We start from the raw sequence: 25,477 nt of genomic DNA on the forward strand, positions 1-25,477 counted from the left end.
GGCAGGTTTTAATATGGAAACATCCTCTTTAGCGCATGCATCTTGTCCTTATTAGACTACTTAAGCCGTGCTGTAAAATTGTCTTATTATTCTGTTTTTGTTTTAATGCAGATGCACGTGATGGTAGGAAGCAGGTGTCCCTTAAAAGATTATAATGTGCTTTTTCTCATTAAAATGGATGATTTGGATTGCTGGTTGATGAGGGTAAATTTGTAGAAGGCTTTATCAGATTGTGGATAGAGGGCACGCATTTACTGAAGGATCTAAAATGAGACGATATGTAGCTTTTCATTAACTGTTTGTGTTTGCTGTCCTATAGCCCGAGACATATCTTGTTTGGGTGCTGCCCTAGGGCTGACCCAGCCGCCCTCTACCCATTACCTTTATGGCCGCCAGATGACGTTGGCAATTCCCTGGATGGGAATATATATACATGGAATTGCCAAGGATTGTGCTGGCGGTTGATCCTTATCATATTTAGTTGTCCTGATTAAGGGAATTATTTCATTTAGTAAATGCTTGCAGTGGAATCATGAGACGCATCACAAGCGGTGCCACAGGGGCTATCCCACCAGTCCGGGTGAGATAATTGTAACACTGGGCTTTTACTTCTGGTTGGTCATTATCTAGTACGAAGCACTAAAAAAGCAGACAGCACATAATCCGTTATTGTCTTTTATTTATGGATCAGTAGGAAATAGACATTTTGGTATATCGGTAACTACGCTTTTCAGTTCTGCATCACCCATGTATGTAGTTAGCAATATTAAAGTAGACCTGTCCTATTGTCAATTTACAATCTTCAGAATAACTAAATTTCTTTAACCTTCCTAAAGTTTGTGCTTTTTGTTTTTTGACCAGTAGAGTTGACGACAATTAGATTAAAAACCTTATCTCTAGGAAGATGAGATCTGTGGGTAAAGGTGACACAACCAGCAAAAATCAATTTACTGTCCCGAAGTTCTCTCTCTTCCCTTCCCCCAACCTTATAAAGGCTGCCAGAACCAATCAACAACAATCAGCAACTTCAATTTAATGGGGAAGAACAGTCACGCAGATCGAGAGCTCAGGAAATTGGTCTCATGGTATACAAATAAAATGGGTCTTTAATACATAGAACATTGCTTGCCTTAATCTGTTTGGTTAATGTTTTTTTTGGTGTTTGTTTAGCGTACAGAACTGTAAAGTTAGGATTTGGGGCATATTTGCTTAATGATAGTATTAAGTAATATATAAATAGAAGGAAGACAGAACTAATTAAAGGATTTCCAGCAGATAATGTCATTCAGCTCACTGCAGCGACACACACATTTCCTACCTTGATCGGCTGTATCTTTCCCTAGCGACAGTGAGAGGTCGCATCCAATCAGGAGCTGAGTATACAGCTTTTACCCCTTTTCCGTGCAAGAGGGTGTGGAGGCTCATTCTATTGTAGCTGTTCTACCCTATTGTGATGACAAGGATTAGGTCACATCTGAAATCTAATCTGAAAAGGTATAAATCAAGAAACCTCAATCATCACTACAACAACTAGGAAACAATTCTTAGTTGTCAACCTGCTGCAAGGCACAGAATACAGAACGGCCCAATCATTCCGTATTTAGTATATATACCACTGGGTTAAATGGGGGAATGAGATCCATGATTGTTTCAGCCGCATGCAAATATAATCGTTTTATCATCCATACTTTGTGCACTTAGAAACAAAAAATGGTAAAATCTATTCAATGAGCAATAAATCATGGTGTTGGTTTCTTTGTGGAATTGCCTTTAAAGAGATCTAGAAGAGAATCAGGATTTGTTTTGCAGCATACTAATAAACTTTGTTTGTATCTGAGGATCTTACGCATTTTAGGCAGTCATATGATATTTTGGTTATATTCCGAAATCATCCTGAGCTGATTCTATATGTAAATTTTTTAATGAAGTCCTACCTATGCTAACAAAGTCCCTTAATCCTCTCTTAGATCCCCTCTGAGTGAATAAGACTAAGACAATTTTACCGTACGGTAAATATTATAAGAATTTTGTTTAGTGGACTGGACCAGGATAACAGCCTTAAAAAAACCCTATACAAAAAAAAAATATTTTTTCACTCGAAAGCATTTTTAAACCTGTTTTTAAAGGGGAATTTGGAAAAAAAATTAATTAGATTGTGTCAACAGTTCAACATGTAAAGGGCATTAATCACGCAGACAGACACAAATTTCTCGAATTTACTCAAAGGGAAAGTTATCCAAAGTATTACGATTGCCTACAATGGCAGCGCCTGGGTCTTCAGGTAATGGAAGCTCATTTCATTTACATAAACCCAAGTTTGCTTCAATGCTAAACTACATCACTGAGTATTACACTGTATTTAATGCTCAAAGAAAACACTTTCCATGGATTTCTCCCTTTAACTAATTTTGGTATATATAAAAAAGAAAATAAACAAACATGGTTCCCTTTAAATTGTTGTCCTATCACAACCAGAACAGAATGGCACTTTTTTAACTCACCAATGTTTCCTTGGGCAAGGTTGACTGATTTTGAAAGTTACCATGGCAACACATTGGGTATTTTACAAATATAAAGTTCTTAGTAAATGGAATAAATGAAGAACGATGACAATCATTTTAGAGCGGAAGATCCTGGATCAGATTCCAGTGGCAGCTAAGTGGCACATTTTATCATCCGTGAGCCTCAGGCAGGAGACAAGTGATGATGATGTCTTTCTGGATAGGGGGGTATAGTAATAGACAATTATTCTTTATGCTCTAGGATATTTCTCTACAGGAAATGATATTATATATTCCATGTAATATTTTAGAACTTAAGATTCTAATTACAAAATGTTGAGTTCACCAGAATCTTAACTATGTCCTTATTTGCAGTATTCACTGGGTCATAACAAATCCAATCTGGCGACATTTGAATGAAGCACTACCGAAGGTTTTTGGCCCTTTCCCCCATAGTATATAAGGGCTACAGAAGTCCAAAGACTAACTGAGCGGGGGCTTATTAGAACTTGGACAGTGTGTTTGAAACAACCTCATCTGAGAATGGGAAAGTGCATCTCAAATGTTTTTCATTAACATTTTGAATTGTTGAAACGTCGGAAGGGCTATGCTTAGGAGCAGGAGAGTTGTCCAGTCATGGACCCCTTGCCCGATGAAGATGATGAGATACCAATTCTGACATGAGCCAGAAAAAGTGTATATCGGATGCTGTTGGTGTTCTCATGCAGTACAGTTTGGAGATATCACATGGATTAATACGTGGCCTGATTTATATTGGCTGAAATACATTAGATTAACTAACCCTACCGTGCTTACCATCCAACCCTTTTCCATTGTTCTGTCTAGTGGTGGCCCCTGTGTATTTTTGCCTAGTAGGCAAGCAAGACATCTTCGGAACTCAGAAAACCAATTAAGTGTCAGTGTGATACAGGAGTGTCTTAAGTGAATCAGGACTGTTGACAGCTATGAAATAATTTTCCTCAATGTAGCTGTCTATGTGCTCTTGCACCTATGGCTGTTTATCAAAGAGCTGCAGTTTTTCCTAGTTTTCACTCCCTTTTGAATAACACAACCGCACAACATGATGCCAGTCAAAGGGTTAAGACCACGTACCCATGAATAGGAGCAGCTGAGCGAGTAATATTTCCTGCCACCTTAAAGATAATCTATCTAATAAGATGTATTACTGTTGGTTTTAGGTCATTATAGCAGTAATCATACTGTATATATACAGTATTTACAGCCATTTCCTGATTTAACTCAGGAGGAAAACTATTATTACGTGCCGGCGTTTCTGGAGACATTTGAATTAGAGCTGCATTTCATTTCACTTAAGAAGTGCTGAGCTCCCTGCTTTTTTTTTTTCCTTTTTCCTAACCCACCGCATTAATGCTTCATTTCTAAAGGGGGCCGTAGCTGCTGATTGGCTGGCTAGACCTGCAGCAGTGCTGCAGTATGTCTGAGGTCAATCCGTGCAGCTGGAAACTGGAGGATGGGATAAGGGCTGAGCTCAACTTCAGACAGAACACTGCAGCTTTTGGTGACATATTCTGCTGAGATCTAGAATGCTTACAAAATAAAAGAAACAATGTTAGATAAGGAATCTGAAGTTGAGCCTATACCATACATTTCATTTGCATTGTTATTTACAACATGTATTTATATAGTACAATCAGCTAGTAAGTCCTGTATCATTATTCAAATACATTGCCTGTGTCACCTACTCCCGCCCCCCCCTCAATTTAAAACTATCTAGTGATGGACTAATAAGTGTTTAGAGTCATATGGTGGCATACTAAAGGGTATTAGAACCTATAACGTGCATTATTGACCCCAGTACAGCTTTTATGGAGCATATATATATGTATGTATATATATATATATATATATATATATATATATATATATATATATATATATATATATATATATATATATATATATATATATATATATATATATATATATATATATATATATATATATATATATATATATATATAAAGGCAAAGGAAAATGCTGGATGGAAGTGTTTAATTTGGTGCGGTCAGCAAAAGTATTCTGTCCATTTCTTTGGTACAGTGATTAGATGGTAAAGACATGTTTAGTATTACCCCATTTTAATTCCAGTAGTTAAATGTCCACATTCTCAAAATTCCATAGTCCAGTCTTGTTCTCTATATGGCTCTTGTACAAGTATTTTACGGGGGGGGGAGGGCAGTTGTAGGCAAGCTTATGCACCATTTTCATTCTAGTACTCAAGGAGAAAGCTACATGTAACCTTTCAGTGCATACATTTCAGCAGAGCTCCTCTCTCTCCATCTATAGTTTCAGGATGAGGTGTAACTTGGGTGGGTTGGTGCGGTTATTATTGAATAACTGGGTTATTGGGTTATTATTAGCTGGGAAACTGACAGAAAACATTGGAAATGGTCCAGAACTAAGCTCTACTATCTTCACCTGGTCATTAGGAGTCTGGAGACTAGTACTAGAACTTGGTAACGAGCCTCCTACTCAACTAAAGATTTCCAGCCATGTATTGTGTCAATACCTTCCTACTACAACCACCACCGTTTTACAATTCATCTACTCTTCAGAGACACTTTTAACCAGTTTTTTTTAAGCAAATAGAAAACTTACGGAAAATAACAGTATTATTACAGGGACACTGTAGTGTCTCAAGCACCCTCCTGAAACAATAGTGAATATTAAAGTATTCTGTAAGTCCTATAAAGTGAATAATTTAAACCTGGCAAAAAAAATAAAACTGTGAAGCTAAGATATGTTACATGAGATAAACCATATAATTTTTTCATTACTTTCCTATCATAGTCCATGGAAGAATTAGCAATCAATGAGTGGAGATAGAATTTTCTGTTGTATTTGAATCTAGCCCCTGTCTGAGGTTGGAATACCTGACTGGATTTCCATGTCATCTCATGATGATTTCAAAAGTGTTAGAAAGCTCTATGGTGCAATAATGAAATACATTGTGTGCTCCATACAAGTAGAAATCTTATTTCTTTCTGTATGAATTAAAGCTAGCCTATCATCTCTTTTGGGCTTCATTTCTTTCAGACCCACATCTGTAGTCTTCCCTTTAGCTCTAGGAAAGTAGGACACAAAGAACCATTTTGTGTGTTTCGGAAGGTGACCTTCAAGGACAAAAACTACACTGTCGATTGAAAATTATTATATGCTGCAACTTTCTTGTGTTTGAAAAGGGAATGAAGAATTTAGACTGCAGCCATATTTGTTTTGGAGTGATAATTAAGTGGAACATCCAGCCACGCAGAAGTCATTCTTGCTAACAGCGAGTGCTGTCGCATTTTAAGCATCCTGCTGAAGGGTGAACATCTCAAGAGGCTGACGAGAATTTTCATAAAGCTATGCAAACAGATCAGCAGTAGATTAAAACAAGTGCATCAGTTGTGTCAATCGTGCTACTGATTTCTAGACCACTGGATAAGCAAGAATCCTTGGTAGCTTAATTAAGGATTTAAACACATCCCTATTATATTGAAAATTTAATGTGCCAGAAAACTTGGCTTATTCCCTTCCTTTTAAGTTGATCCTAAACCATTTGCAAAGAACTTGATTGTGTTACAACTGATAAAAACAGTCCTTTGGGAATAAGAGCTCGATATCTGTAATAGCAGATGTCTTGCTGAAGCCATGGCTGGCACATTCTACAAAACATTTAATGATTGCAAATGTCTTCATAAAACGAGTGAACAGCACAATCTATAGAATTTCAAAGCTTATAATTGAAGGGACCGTTTACTTCACCAAACATGAATGTGTGTTATAGTACTTGGTAAGTAAGGTGCCTCTACCGAAACCATTCCGAAATCAAACCTCCTTGAAATCAATGGCAGTAGCAGTAGCCATGGTAACATAGTATTTGATAAAAAAGACACATGTCTATCAAATTCAACCCCACTGATGATTAAGAAGAAGGTTAAAACCCAACATTAAAATGATATCCATGAGTGCATTTTAAAAAAGAGGGGAAAATCCTTCCTGACTCCAATATGGCCATCTGATTTCCCACTGGACAAAGACGCTATAGCCAGTCAGGTCACTATAACCTGTACATTCATTTTTGCTAAAAATAAAATAAAAATCTAGCCTATATGTAAAGGCATTAATTACATTTCATAGCATAACCTCTATAGGTAGCAAATTCTATGTGTTTATTGTATTTACCCCAAAGAGCACTTTTATCTGCTTTAGGTGAAAATTCCTTTCTTCAAGTCTGAATGAATGATCTCTTTGAACAGTCCTATTGATTATCAGACATCATCTTGCATTGTAGCTGTATGTATTTCATCCCCTCTAAAATGCCTTTTTCTATTGTAAAATAATCTAGCTAATTTTCATATCTAAGGTGTTCCATCCTCATTAATAACTTTGTAGCCCATCTCTGCTCTTAATTTTTATACAGAGACAAAATTATATTTGCCTCCTGTGAGTCACAACCCTTTTTCATACATCACAATATGTTATTGTCCCCTGCAGTGCAATTTACATTGTCTACAATTCTTCTAAAATGTTTTAATTATTCCCCTAATACAGCCGTATTTAAGGTCTAATGTGCATATTTATTGTTTCCCAAAATGCATAACCTTGCATTTATCAATGTTAAATCTCATCTGCCGCTTGGTACATTCTCCAATCCTCTTACTTGAAAATGAATAAATCAATCTTTAACTAATTCATTGAGATGGATTTCAATGCTCACTGCAAGATCATTAATAAATACATTAATTAGCAATTCTCCACCTTTGAATTTTTTGTTAACAAAAACTCTCTGATCTCTTGTCTTTAAGGCAGTTTCCAATCCAGGGCAAGCAATATTGCCTAAGGCACATCTCTTCCAATTTGTACAGCAACTTTTTATGTATACCTGTAGCAAAATATAATTTAACCATAACCACTGTATTGACCAATTATAGGGAGAAACTCTATTATTGACAATTATCAATTAACAAGCTTTTAAATAATTTCCCCACCATGTATGTTAAGCCAGTCTCATGTATGTTATCTAAATGTTGATGTTTTCCTTGCATAAATGTGGTTGGCTGCCAATTCAGTGACTTACGTTGCATTGTTTCTGAGCATGTTCAAGAAGTTTAAGTATTACTGATTCCTGGATTTAGCAGACGCAGTCATGGGAGGTATGAAGTCACTTTTATAAATTTTCTTGTTTTGTGTAAAGCTAGACTTAGACTCCACTCCATTCACTTAGGGTACTGACTGGGCCTTATTGTTCATCATTATCAATGCCACTGTCCTTAATAATTAGTGGAATACTAGTTTTCTGAAATAGCCACTGGTTCACTGTTTCTCTGCATATATATCTGATCTCACAGTCAGTATCCTTTATACTTCTGTCCTAAAGATCAACTGGGCTCGGAATATTCTGTTCTAGTAACACTACTTGAGCCTCTAAATCAGGGGCGTCCAACATGCGGCCCGCGGGCCAAATGCGGCCCGCGAGACCTCGAGGTGCGACCCGCGTAAGATCGGCAGCCAGGGCAACCGATCTTACGCGAGCCGCACCTCAAGCCCTGCTACTTACTTGTGGGAGGGTCTTCTGGACTGCACAGAGGAAGCGGAGTTCACGTGACATCCTACTTCCTCTGTGCTTTAGCAGAGAAGACAGAGGGAGGCCGCGCCCCCTGCTGAAGTCTGTGAGCGGCATCGAGGAGCTGCAGTGCAGGTAAGGGGGTAGGGAGGGTGTTTGTGATTGAGGGAATGAATCTGTGAATGAATGATTATATGAATAAATGAGTGTGTGTGTGTGATAGCATGGATGTGTAAGTGCTGGAACCTAGCCATGATGGGACTGTGATTGCTGTTAGCAATCACACTCCTATCATGCCAAGTCAGCCAGTACATGCTGAAACCTGGCCAGCTGCCCCCCTTGTGTAGTGATGCTGCCAGCAGTATGGGGTCTGCACTTACAGCCACCCTGTACCAGCATGTACTGGATGACTTGGCATGATAGGAGTGTGATTGCTAACAGCAATCACAGTCCCATAATGCCTAGGTTCCAGCATTTACTGGATGGATGTGTAAGTGCTGGAACCTAGGCATGATGGGACTGTGACTACTGTTAGCAATCACACTCCTATCATGCCAAGTCAGCCAGTACATGCTGAAACCTAGCTAGCTGCCCCCCTTGTGTAGTGATGCTGCCAGCAGTATGGGGTCTGCACATCACTTACAGCCACCCTGTACCAGCATGTACTGGCTGACTTGGCATGATAGGAGTGTGATTGCTAACAGCAATCACAGCGAGCACAGTCCCATCATTCCTAGGTACCAGCATTTACTGGTTGCCTGGGTATGATAGGAGTGTGATTGCTGTTAGCAATCACACTCCTATCATGCCAAGTCATATTGCTAATTTTGTCCAATTGTGTGTTACCTACTTTTATTAAACATGTGAGTTTTTATTATGATTTTTAAAGGTGGGGGTCATTGGCTAAGTGAACCCTGAATGTTTTGGTCCAGAATTTTCATTTTAGTTCATCCCTAGAATAAATCCTGAATTTGTAGTCGCAAAACTTTCAAGGCCCAGAAATCAGTGAGAGGAAGAGTAAAGGTTTTGTGTCATTTACTTTATTTTAATCTGCATATTTTATTAAAGGCCATATTTTTTGTCACAGTGAAAAATGAGTGCGGCCCGCGCACGTATACAATTCTGATGAAGTGGCCCACTGCAGAAAAAACTTGGACACCCCTGCTCTAAATCAAAATACATCTATCTATTCTGCCACACACTGAATTAAATATGTCTGTTGTATATATATAAAAATGAAAATAAATTTTAAAAACTCACCTGGCAGCCCATGATTTGTTTGTTCATTTCATCAATCGGCCGCTTGTAACAGTTTTTCCCAGTGAACAGACCCCAGCCCATGTCGCTCATTTGAGCCAGCGTTGGAGCTAACTGGAGGTGAGCAGATCATGTGCAAGAATATATCTCTTGCAGGGCATTTAGCTGAGGGAGTGTTGAAAGGGGCAAATGCATATGGGGGCATTGTGGATCACACTAAGATTAATAGAGACCATGCATGTGATGGCTGAAGTGTCCCTTTACTTTCCCCTACTTGTCAAATCTATGCTGTAAACTGGCTTTTAAAAAGATCATGCCCTGGAACAAAACATTTTTGACCAATGAATGTTTTATTGTATTGTCTGCAATCTCCTATTCACCACTGTTCTATTACACCTGGAGAAGTTAGAACAAGAACCGCATATACTCTGCTCTCTCATGTGAATACTATTTAGTCGAAAGCCCGCTGACATTCATCCTCAACCAGCAGTGATGTAAAAATGTCTTGGAAAACATCACTTTTCCTTTATACATTGTCAGCACACATTGTAGGCAAGGACTTTGACTGCATTGACACGTGCTCGGAGAACCTGGACCTGTTCCCAGCAGATAAATGAATTGCGAGATGTACAAGGAGAGGTTTGACAGAGAGAGGATGATCCAGGAAGCATCTGACAGCTTTTTATTAGGTTCAGTAACTTGCCCTATGATATCACTGGAAGGAATTCATGCATGAAGAATGAAATGTATTCCCTTTTTTTCCCCTTTAATGATTTAGCTGTGGAATTATCAGTTGCTCCTGTTTAAATGAAGAGCACATATCATTTTCAAGCATCTTACTTTTGGAATAAGAGCCAGTTTTAATGAGTTTAGTTTTGGACCTTAATTGCTGTATAAAAAAAATTTTGCATATCAATGCAGCATCTAGATGACTAAATCCAAACCAGGTTTGAAAAAAGTTGGTTCTACGATAGATCAAAATGCTAATGTCTCCACTCATTGACGTTATATATAAAATAATAACACACAGTTATATTTTTGAATTATTGCACGTTGCATACAAATGGTTTCCTATTTACAAACAGTGATTGCTTCACTCTTGCCTATTTTAGCCTTCAGTGTCTGTGCGATGTGAATAAATGTATAAATATTCCTCCACCACTTTCATAGAGTTTACAATCAAATGAGTAAGGCGTATGTGAGTTTAATACTATGTAATACATAGAAGACTGCCGCCACCATAACAAGTCCTACAGTAATGCAAATCACAACCTAATTCTTCATAGGGTAGACAAGGCATATGTCTAGATTTATTTCAGACATGCTATAGAAATCTGTAACCTGTAGCCTCCATGGTGTGGCAGCTGCCCCAGGCACCGAAAAGGTGGGGGACCTGTTTGAACTACCTGACAACAATGCCATTTGCCTCAATTTACTTCCAGAAGCAGATATGATGTCAACGCGAGGTGGGAACTCCATCACTGAACATGGCCCCAGGCACCAAGAGCCCTACTTATTGGCCTGGTACCATGTTAGGTAGAGAGGGCTTCTTAAATGTACTTATGCCCACATCTGTCTTTGCCCCCCATGTAGTGGGATGCCAAATGCATGTTGGAACACATCATCTCCCAAGCAGAACGGACATAAAATGAATGAACACCTTTTAGTGCAAGTATTTTGAAAATGTTTGTATGGCATATTAAACATAGTTAACTGTTTGCAGAAGCAAAAAACGATTTTATTAAGTAAGTCGAAGCTTACTTCATCGGAGGCTGCCATCTGCTCAAGCCTGATTGCTGGGTCATCGGTTTGGTTTATACACTACCTATGCATCTTTTTTTGATATGGTACTGATTAATGTGAGGTTTTTTTAGATGACAGGTAAAATACTCAGTAGCACAGCATAAACATTCCTGAAAATACTTTTATCATCTATAGGGATTAGGGGATTAATATTTCTGAGAAAACAAGGGAATTTTATATAAGAAGCCTTGGATAAGTCTGCTTTTCATCATCCCATTTTGATTTTATCTGTAGTTTTGTTTAAAGACCAATGAAAAATATTTTATAATATAATAATTTCCTATTATATATGTATGTAAAATAAATAATGTATTTATTTAATGGCTAAACAAAACTAGGTCACATAAAGCGAATTTAAATGATGTCTTATTCTTTGTGTTTTATTGTCTGTGTAAGGTTTCTGCCTTTTTGTACCTTATTTGTAGAAAAAGAGGATTTATTTGCTTTCCCATTCTTGTTTTGTTGTCTACTGTAGCATCTTGTTCACCAAACTTAAACTGGAATGGGTACACAAAGGACCAGAAGAGGCACTCATCACCTGTAGGCATATGCTATTCTTGTGGCAAAAATTATTTAATGTTTCACAACTGAGGTAAGATATTTATCTATTTATATTATCTATTTATATTTATTTATTTATGTTGCTTACATACTGAAAAAATATATAAATATGGTAAACCAATATAACCAGTTAGGGTTACCTTTTGTAAACTGTGGCAGAATAATCTTTGGGGTTTTTTTTATTAAGTGTCCAGTTCTAGTGACATAAATCCCTAAACTATGATGTCATATCCTACATACACTGTCTGCAGAAACCATTAATAAAATGGTCTTGGATCTTATTTGGATCTTATCATCTGAGGGGCTCCCGGGCCATTATTTTGTGTCTTCCAGGCTAAAACTTTACTTGAAATTGTATTCATTTCATTTTTTTTCACTTTCTCCGATGGGGCAGAATCCTATTATGTAAGATAACTGTATCACTGGTTTGTTTCCAAATTCCCACATACGCTAATAAACTAAGGTGCAAGATAAAAAAAAATGTGAGTGACCCGCTCCCCAGAGTGCGGAGTAAACTTCTATGTTTATTAATGAACTTGGATTTTTACAAAGGCGCTGATCCTGAAACTTCAAAGATTACCCCCACAAACATTATATTACATTGACTCCCTAATAGTTGCAAGCAAATCGTTCTTAAATTGACCCTTATGAAAACCACTGCTTGCCAAGAGGTGATGATATTATAAATTGTCACCTCTATTCAAATAATGTTCCTAGATATGTGCATGTAGAAGATATTTAACTTACGCAAAGAAAATATAACATTGCCTGTATTACCTGGAGGAGACGTAGATAAGTTAACATTAATGGGTAATTTACTCATTCTCTTAACAGTCTTAGTCTAAAAAGGGATACAGGATTTTGCTGTGTAAATCTCCTCAGTCAAGGTTTATACGTAACTTTTAAACCTCGATCATAGGTCAGTTTGTGTGCAGCGTCCATCATAGCCCAGAATTGTAAGTGCTTTGTGGAACTATTATTTTTTAATGTTCCTGGGACTTATGGCAGTTTATTAAGAGATTTAAGAAGCCAGGAGTTTCTGTGTAGGTGTATCGACGGGAGTGAGGTGTACCATGTAATTTCAGTATAATGTTTGTTTAGCTGTATGACACATCTATTGTTTGATACATAAATGAAGATCGTTCTTTTTAAACAAAACATCAAGGTAGAATCTCTTCATATTTTGTAACAATATCTGCATAGTCCTTTAACCCCCATCGACTCATAGACTACAGAATACTCTGTTGTTGTAGACCGGGGTCATTTGGGAAGCCACATCTTCTTTAGATGGTGTACAAGTCTCCAGAAGAGTTGAAGTACCTTGTAATGCCAGTGGGTTACTGTGTGTAACGTGCAAGGGAGGGCTGGTACCTTCTGGCCCAAGGGAAGGAAACCCATACCCAACATATGTACAACCACACACTTATACATACACACTCATGCTACCACACATTTATACGTACACACTCATGCTACCACACATTTATACGTACACACTCATGCTACCACACATTTATACGTACACACTCATGCTACCACACATTTATACGTACACACACGTGCTACCACACACTTATACATACACACTCATGCTACCACACATTTATACGTACACACTCGTGCTACCACACACTTATACATACACACTCATGCTACCACACATTTTTACGTACACACTTTGATACTATAAACAAATCTGTAACTCCATCTATATCTACTCTGTAATCTTTGGTTATAGGAACAATATATTTCCAAATCAGTGCCTTCTGTGTTTCTTGCAAGGCTTTGATATTTCATAATCTTTTGGTATCTGATTAATCAACTACTCTGTTTTGTTACTCTCATTGTTGTACTAAATATTACCAGGTTGTAAAAATTGGCATTATATTTGAAAATCAAACACATGTAGAACCATTTATGTATGGTTTTTTTTACTTGTTTTACAAAATGATGTTAACTTTCACTATCATGCTTGTAATTCTATCAGATTATGATGACTTTTAATTCACAAATAAAAAGGATCAATAGAAAAAAAAAAATATGTGTTGTTATACACAGTAAAATTGATCAAATGTTGATTAGGTCCCAAATTATAAAAACAAGTAGCAATACAATGTGATACGAACCATTGTTGTGGAAGAAAAAGTCATAGCCCACTGTGAAGGTGGGTGAGTCATGTTTTGGCAGCATGGTGTGCCAGCTAAAAGGCAGCCCGTGAATAACAAGCTTGATGTCTATAGCCAAATAAAGTGATGGGAAGTTACTGGGCATTACTTAAAGGGACACTAATATGGAATACCATTCCATATTATTGTATAAAGTGTATTTCCTTACTTGCATTGATGCTACGGATCTGTATATAGTTTGGTTTGTTTTGAAATGATGAAAACCATGTTATAGAATTATATTTTCCTCAATTTTTTAGCGACTCTGAAAAAGAAAGCAGTTTAGCCGACATGCCCCTGACAAGAAAACACAGTGGAATGCATCTCGCTCTCCCCGATACACATGACCCTGAGAATGGTAAGCAAAAATCACACACATAAAGATGGGTCACTTTTGTGTTAGTGTGTTTGTTATACTTTCTCATTTATGTTGAATTTTTGGCCACAGACAATAAAGTTATGGATTGGCTAATGATGATCATCTAACTTTCAATTGCCTATACTACCCTTCTAGCTGCCTTTTTGTCCCAGTTCTAAGTTTTATAGTTTTAGGTAAACCTTTGTAATGCTGTCCAAATTTTTATGTTATGCACTACTTGCTATGCCCTGTTTATCCATTGTACAGCACCATGGAATATGATGGTGCTATTTAAATAAATAATAATAATAATGTTATGCTAAAAGCTCTGTGAGTTCCCCTTTAAATTCTCTGCCATATACATGCTCTTCCCTATGCAGAGACCTGGGAATGGGAATTGAATTCAATTCAATTGAAGAGGTTCTGCTAACAAAACCTAAAGACTCTCCTTCATCTTTTTTTCTGATTTGTCCAAATATCTCCACTAAAAACATATTTAAAATGTCCCAAATCCCTATGACAGGAACAGTAAAAAAATGTGCTCTTGTGTACTTACATACAAATGGGAATTAGGAGCAACCCTTCTTTGGTCCCAATGAGAGATAATTTATTGGCTCCACCTTTAACATAAATAATATGTAAAGTAGTTTTGCATAAATTAGGAAGCATTTATGATCCAAAATGTATTATAAAGAAACTTAACAGAGGCGCAGCTATGATGTGTCTGTGTCCAGCTTGCATAGATCTCTCCTCTTCTTTCTTTTAAACCACTGCGGTGCTCATCGACAGCTTAATTTGCTGATACCAGCCTGGACTGGCCATCTGGCACTGCGGGCAAAAGTGCCAGGGCCACCTCGTTATCCCCAAGCCTGCCCCTCTGAGCTGACACTTGCAATTCCACTGACGTAATGGTGTGAAAACCCTTTAGATCAATATATTCTAGAAAAGAAAAAGCACTGACTGACTCTTCGCCTGTTTTTTGTTAATGTTGATTCTAGGTACAGACAAAAGGACCTGTGCTTCTGATTGTCTTGGGTACTTTAACCAGTATTTCATGTATTTGTAACTGGATAAGATATTAAAAGTTAACTAACGAATTGTTGTTCTATGGCGGAGTCGCATGGGGTTTTACCGTGAAGCACTTTTTTTGTTAATCCTGCAGCTAATAGGGGTTAGGTTTTGGAGCACGACCTTGACAGATACTGGAAAATGTCTGTTAAATGGAAAGGTCACCAAATGGCCTTCATGGAAAGTATTTAAATTTTGAACGACACCTGTGGTGTATACTGTTACTGAATACACTTTAAATGAATAATTGAAGAATTAAAAAAACAGCCTAATAATGCCTGAGGCGGAGGATTATTAGTTTGCCCCAGCGATTAGTAATGTAAAACCGTACTTTGTTATTGATATATTTTATAGCAGTCGGAGGGTAAGACTTTGGTAATTCACTAATTGTGTCCACTTGTTATAGGAAAGGTGAAAAATATAAGAATGTCATTTCATACAATAGCTGTCCTGGAAACTTGAAAATAAAAGTCTGCATGATGCATTAACACAATCTAAAGATTTTATAATATCACTAAGAAATTACACCATTGAAAACACCATTTAAAAATGTGTATTTTGAATAAATATCACAAATGAGTCTATTGCACCTGAAATTTCACAGCTTTGTGGTCTTGTTTCCAAAATTCTAACTTAAAAAGTAAAAATTATTTGAGCAGTTGACTCCCTATGAGACCATATACCTTCTTTTATGTGACTTCTATAGTCAGAGTTTTTCATCATAGAAACATAGAATTTGATGACATTCGGCCATCTAGTTTGCCCATTTTTCCAGACGTAAGACTCAATCAGTCCTTGTACTTGTTTTAGATTCCGGATAGATTTACGCCGATTCCATACGTGTCTAAATTCCCTCACTGTATTATCTTCCAACACATTTCACACTTCATTAGCCTGACCATAAATCTAGTATGTTTCTCAGCCTTTTTTAAACCTCTGCTCTTCCAAATAAATCAACTTGACTGTAGAGCTTGGGATAGTATTCTAACGTAACCTGGCTTAATATCCTGGGTCAGAGCAGAGTTATAAACTATACCCTACTAGTTAGGAGAAGTTTGCCAGGGACTATTGATCCTGATTTCATTGGGTAAATGACTTGTGTCCCGTGACTGAAGAATTACACATGATGATCACCACAAATAATCTTTTAGCTACCCTGCCTTCACTTGTTTCCAGGTTCAAAATGTGGAGCCATGGATAACACCCATGGCTACAACTCACTATGGAGTGAACTCACAAATGGCTTTGGCTTGGTTTGTCTGTTTATTTTTAATTCAACTCTTGCAAGATGTATTAAAAATGAAGTTTGTGTAATTGATTAACCCTAAACTCTCACTTATGAAGGGCTCTTCCTAAAAGAAAAATTGGACAGGGGCGCCTCTTTGGAAAAGACCCTGATATTTTCTACTGAAACACACACTGTGAGTTGCACAAATTGCTGTTAACTTGCATTGCATTGAATTACAGTATTCAATAAAATTTGCTCAATAAATCTGCTCACAAGTTCCTATGAGTTTTGATTCTGTTGAACTCAGGGATTACTTGATTTTAAGAGCAGGACATATTCACATAAATGCCAAGGTGGAAAGACATCAGCAATGATGTTAGAGAAGCAATTGTTGCTGCCTCTCAATCAGGGGAGTGTTATAAGGCCATTTAACGTCCATCATTCTACAGTGAGAAAGATTATTCAAATGTTGTCTATCTTCCCAGGAGTGGAATTTTTGCAAAAAACAAACGCAAACACCCCATACCTACCATCAGCATGGTGGTGTAGGGGTGATGATTTGGGCTTGTTTTGCAGCCACAGGACCTGGGAACCTTGCAGTCATTGAATCGACCATGAACTCCTCTGTATACCAAAGTATTCTAGAATCAAATCTAAGACCATCTGTCCGACAGCTAAAGCTTGGCCGAAATTAGGTCATGCAACAATGATCCCAATCACACCAGCAAATCTACAACAGAATGGCTGAAAAAGAAAAGAATTAAGATGTTGCAGTGGCCCAGTCAGACCTCAAACCGATTGTAAATGCTGTGGCAGGACCTTAAGAGAGCTGTGCATAAACAAATGCCCACAAACCTCAATGAGCAGAAACAATGTTGTGAAGAAGAGTCGGTCAAAATTCCTCCACAACGACGGAAGAGACTGATAAAAAGTCATACAGAAAACGATTACTTCAAGTTATTGTTGCTAAAGGTGGTTCTACAAGCTTTTAAATCATAAGGTGAATTCACACATGGCTTCTCCATTTTGGCTTTATTTGTGATGAATAAATCATGACAGTGTAATATGTCATGTGTTCATCTGAGGTTGTATTTACCTAATTTTTAGACCTGCTAAGGAACAGATAATTGTTAATATGTCCTGCTATGTAAAACTATAGAGTTTAAAGAGGGTGTACTTTCTTTTTAATACAACTGTGTGGTGTTTCACCAAATTAATATAAATGAAAGTTAGTTCAAAGAGCCTACATTAAAAGGTGTTTATTATAAGGTAACAACACAGCAAACACATTTATCCCAGATAGACACAAAGCCAAACCCCACAGAACAACAACCCTTTTATCTCTCTATGTGTAAATATATATATATATATATATATATATATATATATTTATATATATATATATATATATATCCACTTCCACACACTTTGACCTCACCCACTGTTAAGCCTCCACATCTGAGAAAAGCTCACTGCTGGGAGCTGACTCTTACCACATCCACCATGGAGGAAAAATAAAAACAGGAGGATTTCCTGTGTGGCCTTCATTTGACATCACATCCTGTTTCCACTTAAGTTTTGAACTGTGGGAGGGAAGGAAGGTTTTCTAAGCCTACCCACCTAAATCTATTTTGCAAGACAAGTTACCACAACGCTAACCATACTAGTTATACTGCCACTTTGTTTATTTTTTTATTTTCTGTGTCATTACCTGTTTATATTTTTTATTTTCATTGTGAAGACCACGGCTTCTATTTGAGTATCCCCACCTTCTGCGTTCTGCTTTATGTATAACAGTTTAATATATTGCCAGCACTTCTATATGATATATATAGTATTAGGGTGATAGGTGTTACTTTTATGAAGAACCTACTTTCTATAAACCAGTCTCACTGCCCTATCTCTTCAAAGTTCAGAGGTGTGCAGTGTAATGTATCATTACCATGTTTTACCTGCTAACCCATCTGTCCATTCCTTATACTACTTGATGGGTAAGTAAAATCATGGTGTCTGTCCTGTGGCCTGGGCTGTATCTTTTTCTACTCAGTCACCCTTACTAAACATTTATCAATCATTCGTTTCCCAAAAATTAACATACTCATAACTCATGATCATGGCAGAGATAGTCCTGATTAGTTCTACCAAAGATTGGCTAACTCCTTTGAAAGGGCTGACTATACCAATATACTGAAAATGTGAACATTTTTACACAGTATGAACTGCGACGTATCTATTTCAGTCCAGAACAATTTATTCATGTAGAGTATTATGACAGTTGTAAGACAATGAAACACAGGAACTTTACTTTTAAGTAAACTCAATAAATGTGTAACTCTAAGCATCTTGAGAATTATTGCTTTATCGGTCCATTGTTAGTTTAACATTACACTATTATGCCAAAACAACTTTGACTGCAGGTTTATTGGATTGTTCACCAAGGAAAGACTATTTTACCAGGTTTAAAGTACTGACCCTTTTTAAAAAGGCCAGTTTGGGTAATCACTGTATATTCGGAGATAGTAGATACCTGCTGTGCTTTAAAATGTAAACAAAATATAATTATAAGTGGCACGAAAAACCAAGCCTAAACTTTCCATCGAGCACACTGAAATATGTCTGGTACCCCCATGCTTTTCGTGTCTGCCACTTACCATTTTTGCCACTTGTGCAGCCAGTCCGATGCTTTAGAGTTTCGCTGGCCACTGGCCTTAAAGTACCAGAGCTCATTTTAATCTTTAAAGTAAATTACCATATTTTCCCAAGTATAAGACGCACCTTAATTTTGGGGGCCGAAATGTAAAAAAAAAAAAATATTACATACAGTTATTGTACTGGCTGCCTGGGCATGATATGAGTGTGATTGATGTTAGCTGCTAGCAATTGTTAGCAAATTGCACTCTATCATGCTCAGGCAGCCAGTACATGCACATCACTTTCAGCCTCCCTGTGCCCCCTACACACGGATCCATGCTATCACACATTCATATTCATATTCATTTACACCCACACCTTACCTGAACTGCAGATCCTCTGGTGCCGTTCGCAGACTTCTGTGGGGGCCGCTGTTTCCCTCTGCGTTGCTCGAACAGGAACTGAGCGGAGTCATGTGATGGGATGTGCATTCATGTGACTCCACTGGGTTCCTGTGTCGCCGCGATGGATCAAGAGACGCTGCCGAGCAAAACAGGTACGCAGCAGGCCCCCTTTCGGCCCCCTTTCCAGTAAAAAAATTTTTTTAACAAAATTCCACCACTGTATAAGACGCACCCAATTTTTAGACCCCAAATTTTTTGCGTCTTATACATGGGGAAATACAGTAATTAAAGTTGACTTTACCTGACAGAATTGCTCTTATTATTTTGTATAATATATTAAATATGTCTTGAAATTGTTTGCCCCTCGCAGGTACCATGAGTAGTTATGGCATTTCCAAATCATGTGATTCAGTAGTTTTACAATGTAAACACATTATGAATTTAAATACAGAATTAATCGTACATCTAGTGCCATTGGTAGTATGCGGATGCAAGGGAAAACTTCTGCTTTGAACAATAAAACCGGGAAAAACGACAATAGTTATTGTTTCTTCCTTGGATTATGCGGTTTAATTTGGAGGTAGTTTGTTAATCTAGTTATTATTAATACATGGTTTCTCTGAGGGCATGAATGCTGCAGATGTGCCCAGATATGGTTTCAACTATTGCCTCTTAAATGGAAAATGATCAAAGTTACCCCCCTCTATCTATTAGCACAAGAACATCACTCGGTGTCTAGAAAAACAGGCTGTAGGCAAATTCTTTAGATTTCAACATCTTAAAGGTGTTGTTCCACTTAAAATGTGGTCTCTAGTAGGCTAAGCAAATAAAATTTAGCAGATTCTTTCCTCTGAAGTTTTTTTTTTAAAAAAAACAGATGTTTAAGAAGTATTTTTTGGGTGGGAACAACCTAAAAGTGCCTGTTTTTTCCCAAGAAAATTTGTGAATGAGGCAAAAACGGACATGGTCGTTTTGGGGTTTCATCAGTACTAGTTATGATGCGTCCAGAGGCCCACTGGAGTAGCAGGGGAGGAAAAACAGTAGGCTACTTGGAGTAGGGTAACTAAAGATAGAGAGCGGAAAAAATACCTGGTAGTCAGTGGAGCGCAGCCAGAAAGCTCTTATTTACTTCTGTAAAACCCCTGCTGTCAGAGGGGTTTAATCTGTCTTCTTCCTCCCACTCTAGCTGGACTCCTCCCCTTCACTCTGGCAGCTGCTCCTTCACAGGCACAGAGTGCCGCCAGGGCAGAGACACAGTTTGTAGGCGACAGACGCAATGCAGTTTATTTCAAACATGTATTGTAGCTAGGGTTAATTAATACTCCAGCTAACATGATTCTCAGCCAGTTTGGTATGTTTAGCATAATGGGAAAGTGAGTACCCAGCAACTAAAGTGCCAAAGGCTAGCTTTTATATCATTATTCATTATCATGCACATCTCACAATTCTCAGCCATCCATTTGGTTAGCTGAATATCACAAGAAATTTAATGACAGCAGTAACTGCTGGGAAACTACCAAGTGTCCTAATTTGGTTCAAGTTTTTATGCCCAGTTTTTACTCCTCGCTAACTACCCTCTTTTTTATAATGTCGCAGAATGCACTACACAACACAACACTAACTTGTTTAGGCTGCAAAAAAGGTGGGGCGGATATCTTACTCCCCTGAAAATAATTCTGTGGATGCCCATGTTTCTAATGCTGCATTTAAGATCAAAAGTCTTGCATTCACCGGAATACATACACCTTTAAATGCACCTTATTGCATAAACACATTTGCATTAACCCATTAGGGAAACAGCCTGTATAATTCTTAGTTTTAAGACATTTTGAATAATGTATGCCCTGAACCCTATTCAGAAGCTGCCTAGCATGCTTTCCGCCTCTGACTATATATATATATATATATAAATATATATATGATATTAAAAGTATTGAGGTTGTGTACAGGCACGGACTGGGACAAAAAATAGGCCCGGGCATTTAAGCCCGAGCAGCCCATATTTATTTATTTATTTATTGTTAAACCCCACCCTTCATGTACCATCTTTGCATTTACTCATTCACACAAATCATTAACACATTCATTAATGCAGTCTCACAAATCATTCAAGCAATTCATCCACACATGAATTCATTAATTGTCATACGCATTCACACAATTCATCCACACATTTATTCATTCATTCTCATACGCATTCACACTACCCCTTCTCCCTATCTTATCTGCCCCTTCTCACTATGTTCCCCCTTTTCACTATGTACCCCCTCTCACTATCTATCCCCTCTCCCCATTTCTCACTATCTAACCCCCCTCTGCACCTTCTCACTGCACCCCCCTCCCTCACCCTACTTACCTTGTTGCCGGAGCAAGCAGCAACTGCGGCCGGGCCCGCGGCAGGACCGGACTGACTGGGCCTATGCAGCCTCGCAACTGCAACTGCGACCGGGTCCGCCACTCTAAGGGGCTGGGCAGCCCCCACCAGGGCTGGCCTTAGTGGTCTGCGGCCGCACAAGGCTTACATTAAAACATCGGGATTTTTTTTTTACTTTATTTAACATCCTTCATGTTAAATAAAGTTAACAAAAACTTTATTTAACATGGAGGATGTTAAATAAAGTAAAAAAAAAAAAAACCCCCGATGTTTTAATTTAAACTCTGTGCCCCGGTTGGGGCTTCCTGACTGCTTAGAGTGGTGGACCCGGTCGCAGTTGCGGCGGGCTTAAAGGGCAGGTGCCCCTTATGCCCTGCGTTAATGCAGCCATAGAGGCCGCATAGGCCCAGTCAGTTCGGTCCTGACTGGGCCTATTTTAAGGTAGGGGCCTGGAGCTGCAACTCCATCAACCCCTAAGTCAATCCGGCCCGGCCCACCTGGCAAACGCCTGGTGTAATAGACATCCCAAAAGAAAGTAGGAGTGGGAGGAATATCAGGAGGCTATTGCTATTAAAGAAGAATACAAATCCTGGTTTAACTGTGTATGAATACTATTAATCATTATGTATTTTTGTTGTTTAGGGTCCCAAAGGGCATCTTCTCTTGCAGCATCTCGTCTTGAACAGGCCATGTCAGAAATCACCATGCACAGCAGCGCACAAAGGCAGGGGCCTCTTCAGCAATGGATAACTCTGGAACAGATCTGGCTGCATGCTGGTAAGGCATTATGGTGTTACAGTGTTAGAAGAGGTCTAACTCCATTAGCAATAGTGACAAGAACTGGAGCTGTAACAAGCTTTTATACTTTTTCTTTTTGGTTCAGAGCTCAGTGAGACATTTAGCTTCACTGACCCTGTCTCTGTGGCTTTGGTGAAAGACCCTCAACCAGTGGCTGCCTCCTCACAGCTTGTCCTCGTGCCCTCTTCCTTTGTGGATAGGTTCGGCAGGGACCCATGCCAGCTTCAGCGAATAAAAATGAAGTAGCGCTGTCTATTGTTCCTTAAAGGGCTCTGAGAGATCTTATGTTTCTAATAAAATCATGTAAAAGCGAGCTTAATTCATTTAAAAGCAGAGATAGGGAGGGGTTGCTTCAATAAGTTAAAGTGCAGAATACAAGTTACCGATCATGGTTAAGTCAATCTTCTCCTTTGTACCTGCTGGAAAGCAAACGTCTCTTTTGGAAGAAGAAAAGTGTTGCAAGTATGGTAATGGGTATTTAACATGAAAAAGTGTTACTAACATGAGGTATGAGTTAAAAGTTTTCATTTTTTTCTGTTACATTTAATTCATCTTCCATAAAAGATGTTTTAGTATTAGTTTTATACGTGATCAAAATGTGATTGATGTAAAAATAGTTATTTAACTTCTCGTTACCGAGAAGCTAATGGTATCAACCATGTCTAAAATGTATCCGATACATTTAGGATGTTACTCTTTAGCCATGCGATAATAAAATGCACATTTTTTATCAAGCAGTATGTTCTGTCACAGGAGGCTTTTCAGATCACTTCAAAATACCTGCCTTAGCTGTGCCTGCAGCATAATTCCTAACGCTGACAGAATGTTGATTTTGAATCTGGCCTACTTAAGGTCTGATCTCATTTTATACACGGCATGACAGCTTCTGCTAAAAAAGATTTTTTTATTTATGGCATCTATAATTCATGCTAAAAAAGATATAAATGCTGCCTTTTTTAAGGACAGACATGGATGGAGGATAGATAGACAGACAGATAGTAAATTAGATTCCGGCTTTGCTTTTCTTCGCATCTTAACTTTTTGCCTAGGTATCAAGTTTGCACCTTGTGTTACCAGCACGAAATGTACAGTGATTACTTTTTTTAAAATGCTATGTTCAAATGTCCTTAGAAATGTCCTTGTTTTGGAAAGAAAAGCACATTTTGTCCATTAAAATTACACAAAATGGATCAGAAATCCAGCGCAGGTATCGTAAATCATTATTCTGGGTAGAAACGGCTGATTTTTTATGGAATCTCTGTGTTCCAATGGCACGTTGTGTTCACTAATCCAAGTTTAACTTTAAAAGTCTAATTGATCATTAGAAAACAGCTCAGTGACCCCAAACTTTTGAACAATAATGCATATTATTGATGTATAGCATGTTCTTAGTTTAGAACTGCATTGAACATATGGAGCATATTGCATACACTCCTAAATATTCTCTTCCCCCTACATAAAATAAACTAGCCAGAATTCCAGGATAATAGGCTGAACATTCCGTCAAGCTGCCGAGCGAAATGTGTTGGGATCGAACACACAATTTGTTGGGCTGCTTCACTGAAATTGTGAAGTCGGAGGAGCAGAAGGCAACTATTACAGCCTTGTTTTTCATAGAAACACTATATATATAGCTTCTTTGACACCGCATATCAAATTGGTATACGCATAACTAATCCATGTTATATATTCTGGTTGTGTTAACTCAAAGATCCATACATTTGTTTCTGCAAAGCAGAAGTCCACTAAAGATGTGCGTCTGATACTATAACACGTATAAATAACAAAATTACATAGATTTTTTATATTATCTTCATAAATAAAATAATTGTGAGCCCACATCTGGTTTTATTAGCAAGTAGGTAAAATGCCCCCAAGAACAACACAGATTTTCTAGAATGCACGTTCGACATTTTATTACCAGTATAATTGGTGTATTTTATGACCATATTGCACTTATTTTGTGGTTTCCCCCTTATTCTACATACTTTTCTTGCAATAAACACAGCAGAAGAGAATGTCATTCCAGGTGTTCTGTGTTAAAAATATCCTTTGAAATATTGTGATGTTACGTAAGAAACTTCAAAATGCTAGTATTCCTTGTAATGCTGAGTCAGCCTGGCGTATAACATCGGTTTATTACTTATTCTCTTAATATACAGACATAAAAGGATATTGAGGCCGCATTCTCTGCGCTCGCTGCTCTTTGATGCTTGAAAGTTCACCGAAAACTACAGGTCATGAATCATGTTGGTCTGATTAGTTCTAATGGAAAAAAAACAAATAGTCCAAAGGGGATTAAAATATATATTATATATAATATTTAAAGCATTTTTAGATATAGTGGAGAGGCAGAGCACACAATATAACCATCACTAGTTAATGACGCTTAATTGCAGATTGGTGTGGAAAGGACTTATCCCTCTTGGTGCCACGGGCTCATTAAACAAACCATTTTCATTTAATGGACGTACTGGGAGGAATTCGCCGCATAATGTTTAGGCTTTCAGTCCCGGTGTGTGATCTGATCAGCGAGGGCAGTGATATTGGGGCCGGTACACACATCTGGTAGCATTACATGGAAATGTTGACGGCAGATAAGATCTAGTCTGCCCATTGTAAAATCCACAAACCTTAATGAGATTCAGGATAGCCATATGTCTATCCCATGCATGTATAAATTTCCCCACTGTATTAACATCTACCACTTTAGCTGGATAGCTGTTCCTCTTATCTACC

The 25,477-nt window shown here is 37.9% G+C and overlaps 1 protein-coding gene across 2 annotated transcripts in view; it reads left to right on the forward strand.

Moving 5' to 3' along the window:
• Window positions 1-25,477, forward strand: part of LOC149303161 (tetratricopeptide repeat protein 7A-like) — a 121,660-nt gene that overhangs the window by 71,898 nt on the left and 24,285 nt on the right. For both annotated transcript variants that reach the window (XM_089481493.1, XM_089481492.1), the window contains 3 exons: window positions 11,627-11,743; window positions 14,138-14,235; window positions 22,583-22,717. In XM_089481493.1, the coding sequence (XP_089337619.1) occupies window positions 11,627-11,743; window positions 14,138-14,235; window positions 22,583-22,717 (350 nt within the window). The remainder of the gene's footprint in view (window positions 1-11,626; window positions 11,744-14,137; window positions 14,236-22,582; window positions 22,718-25,477) is intronic.

The sequence above is a fragment of the Sceloporus occidentalis genome, unplaced genomic scaffold, assembly GCF_023333645.1.
Source record: "Sceloporus occidentalis isolate IW3139 unplaced genomic scaffold, rSceOcc1.0.p SCAF_15, whole genome shotgun sequence".
Taxonomy (NCBI): Eukaryota; Metazoa; Chordata; class Lepidosauria; order Squamata; family Phrynosomatidae; genus Sceloporus; species Sceloporus occidentalis.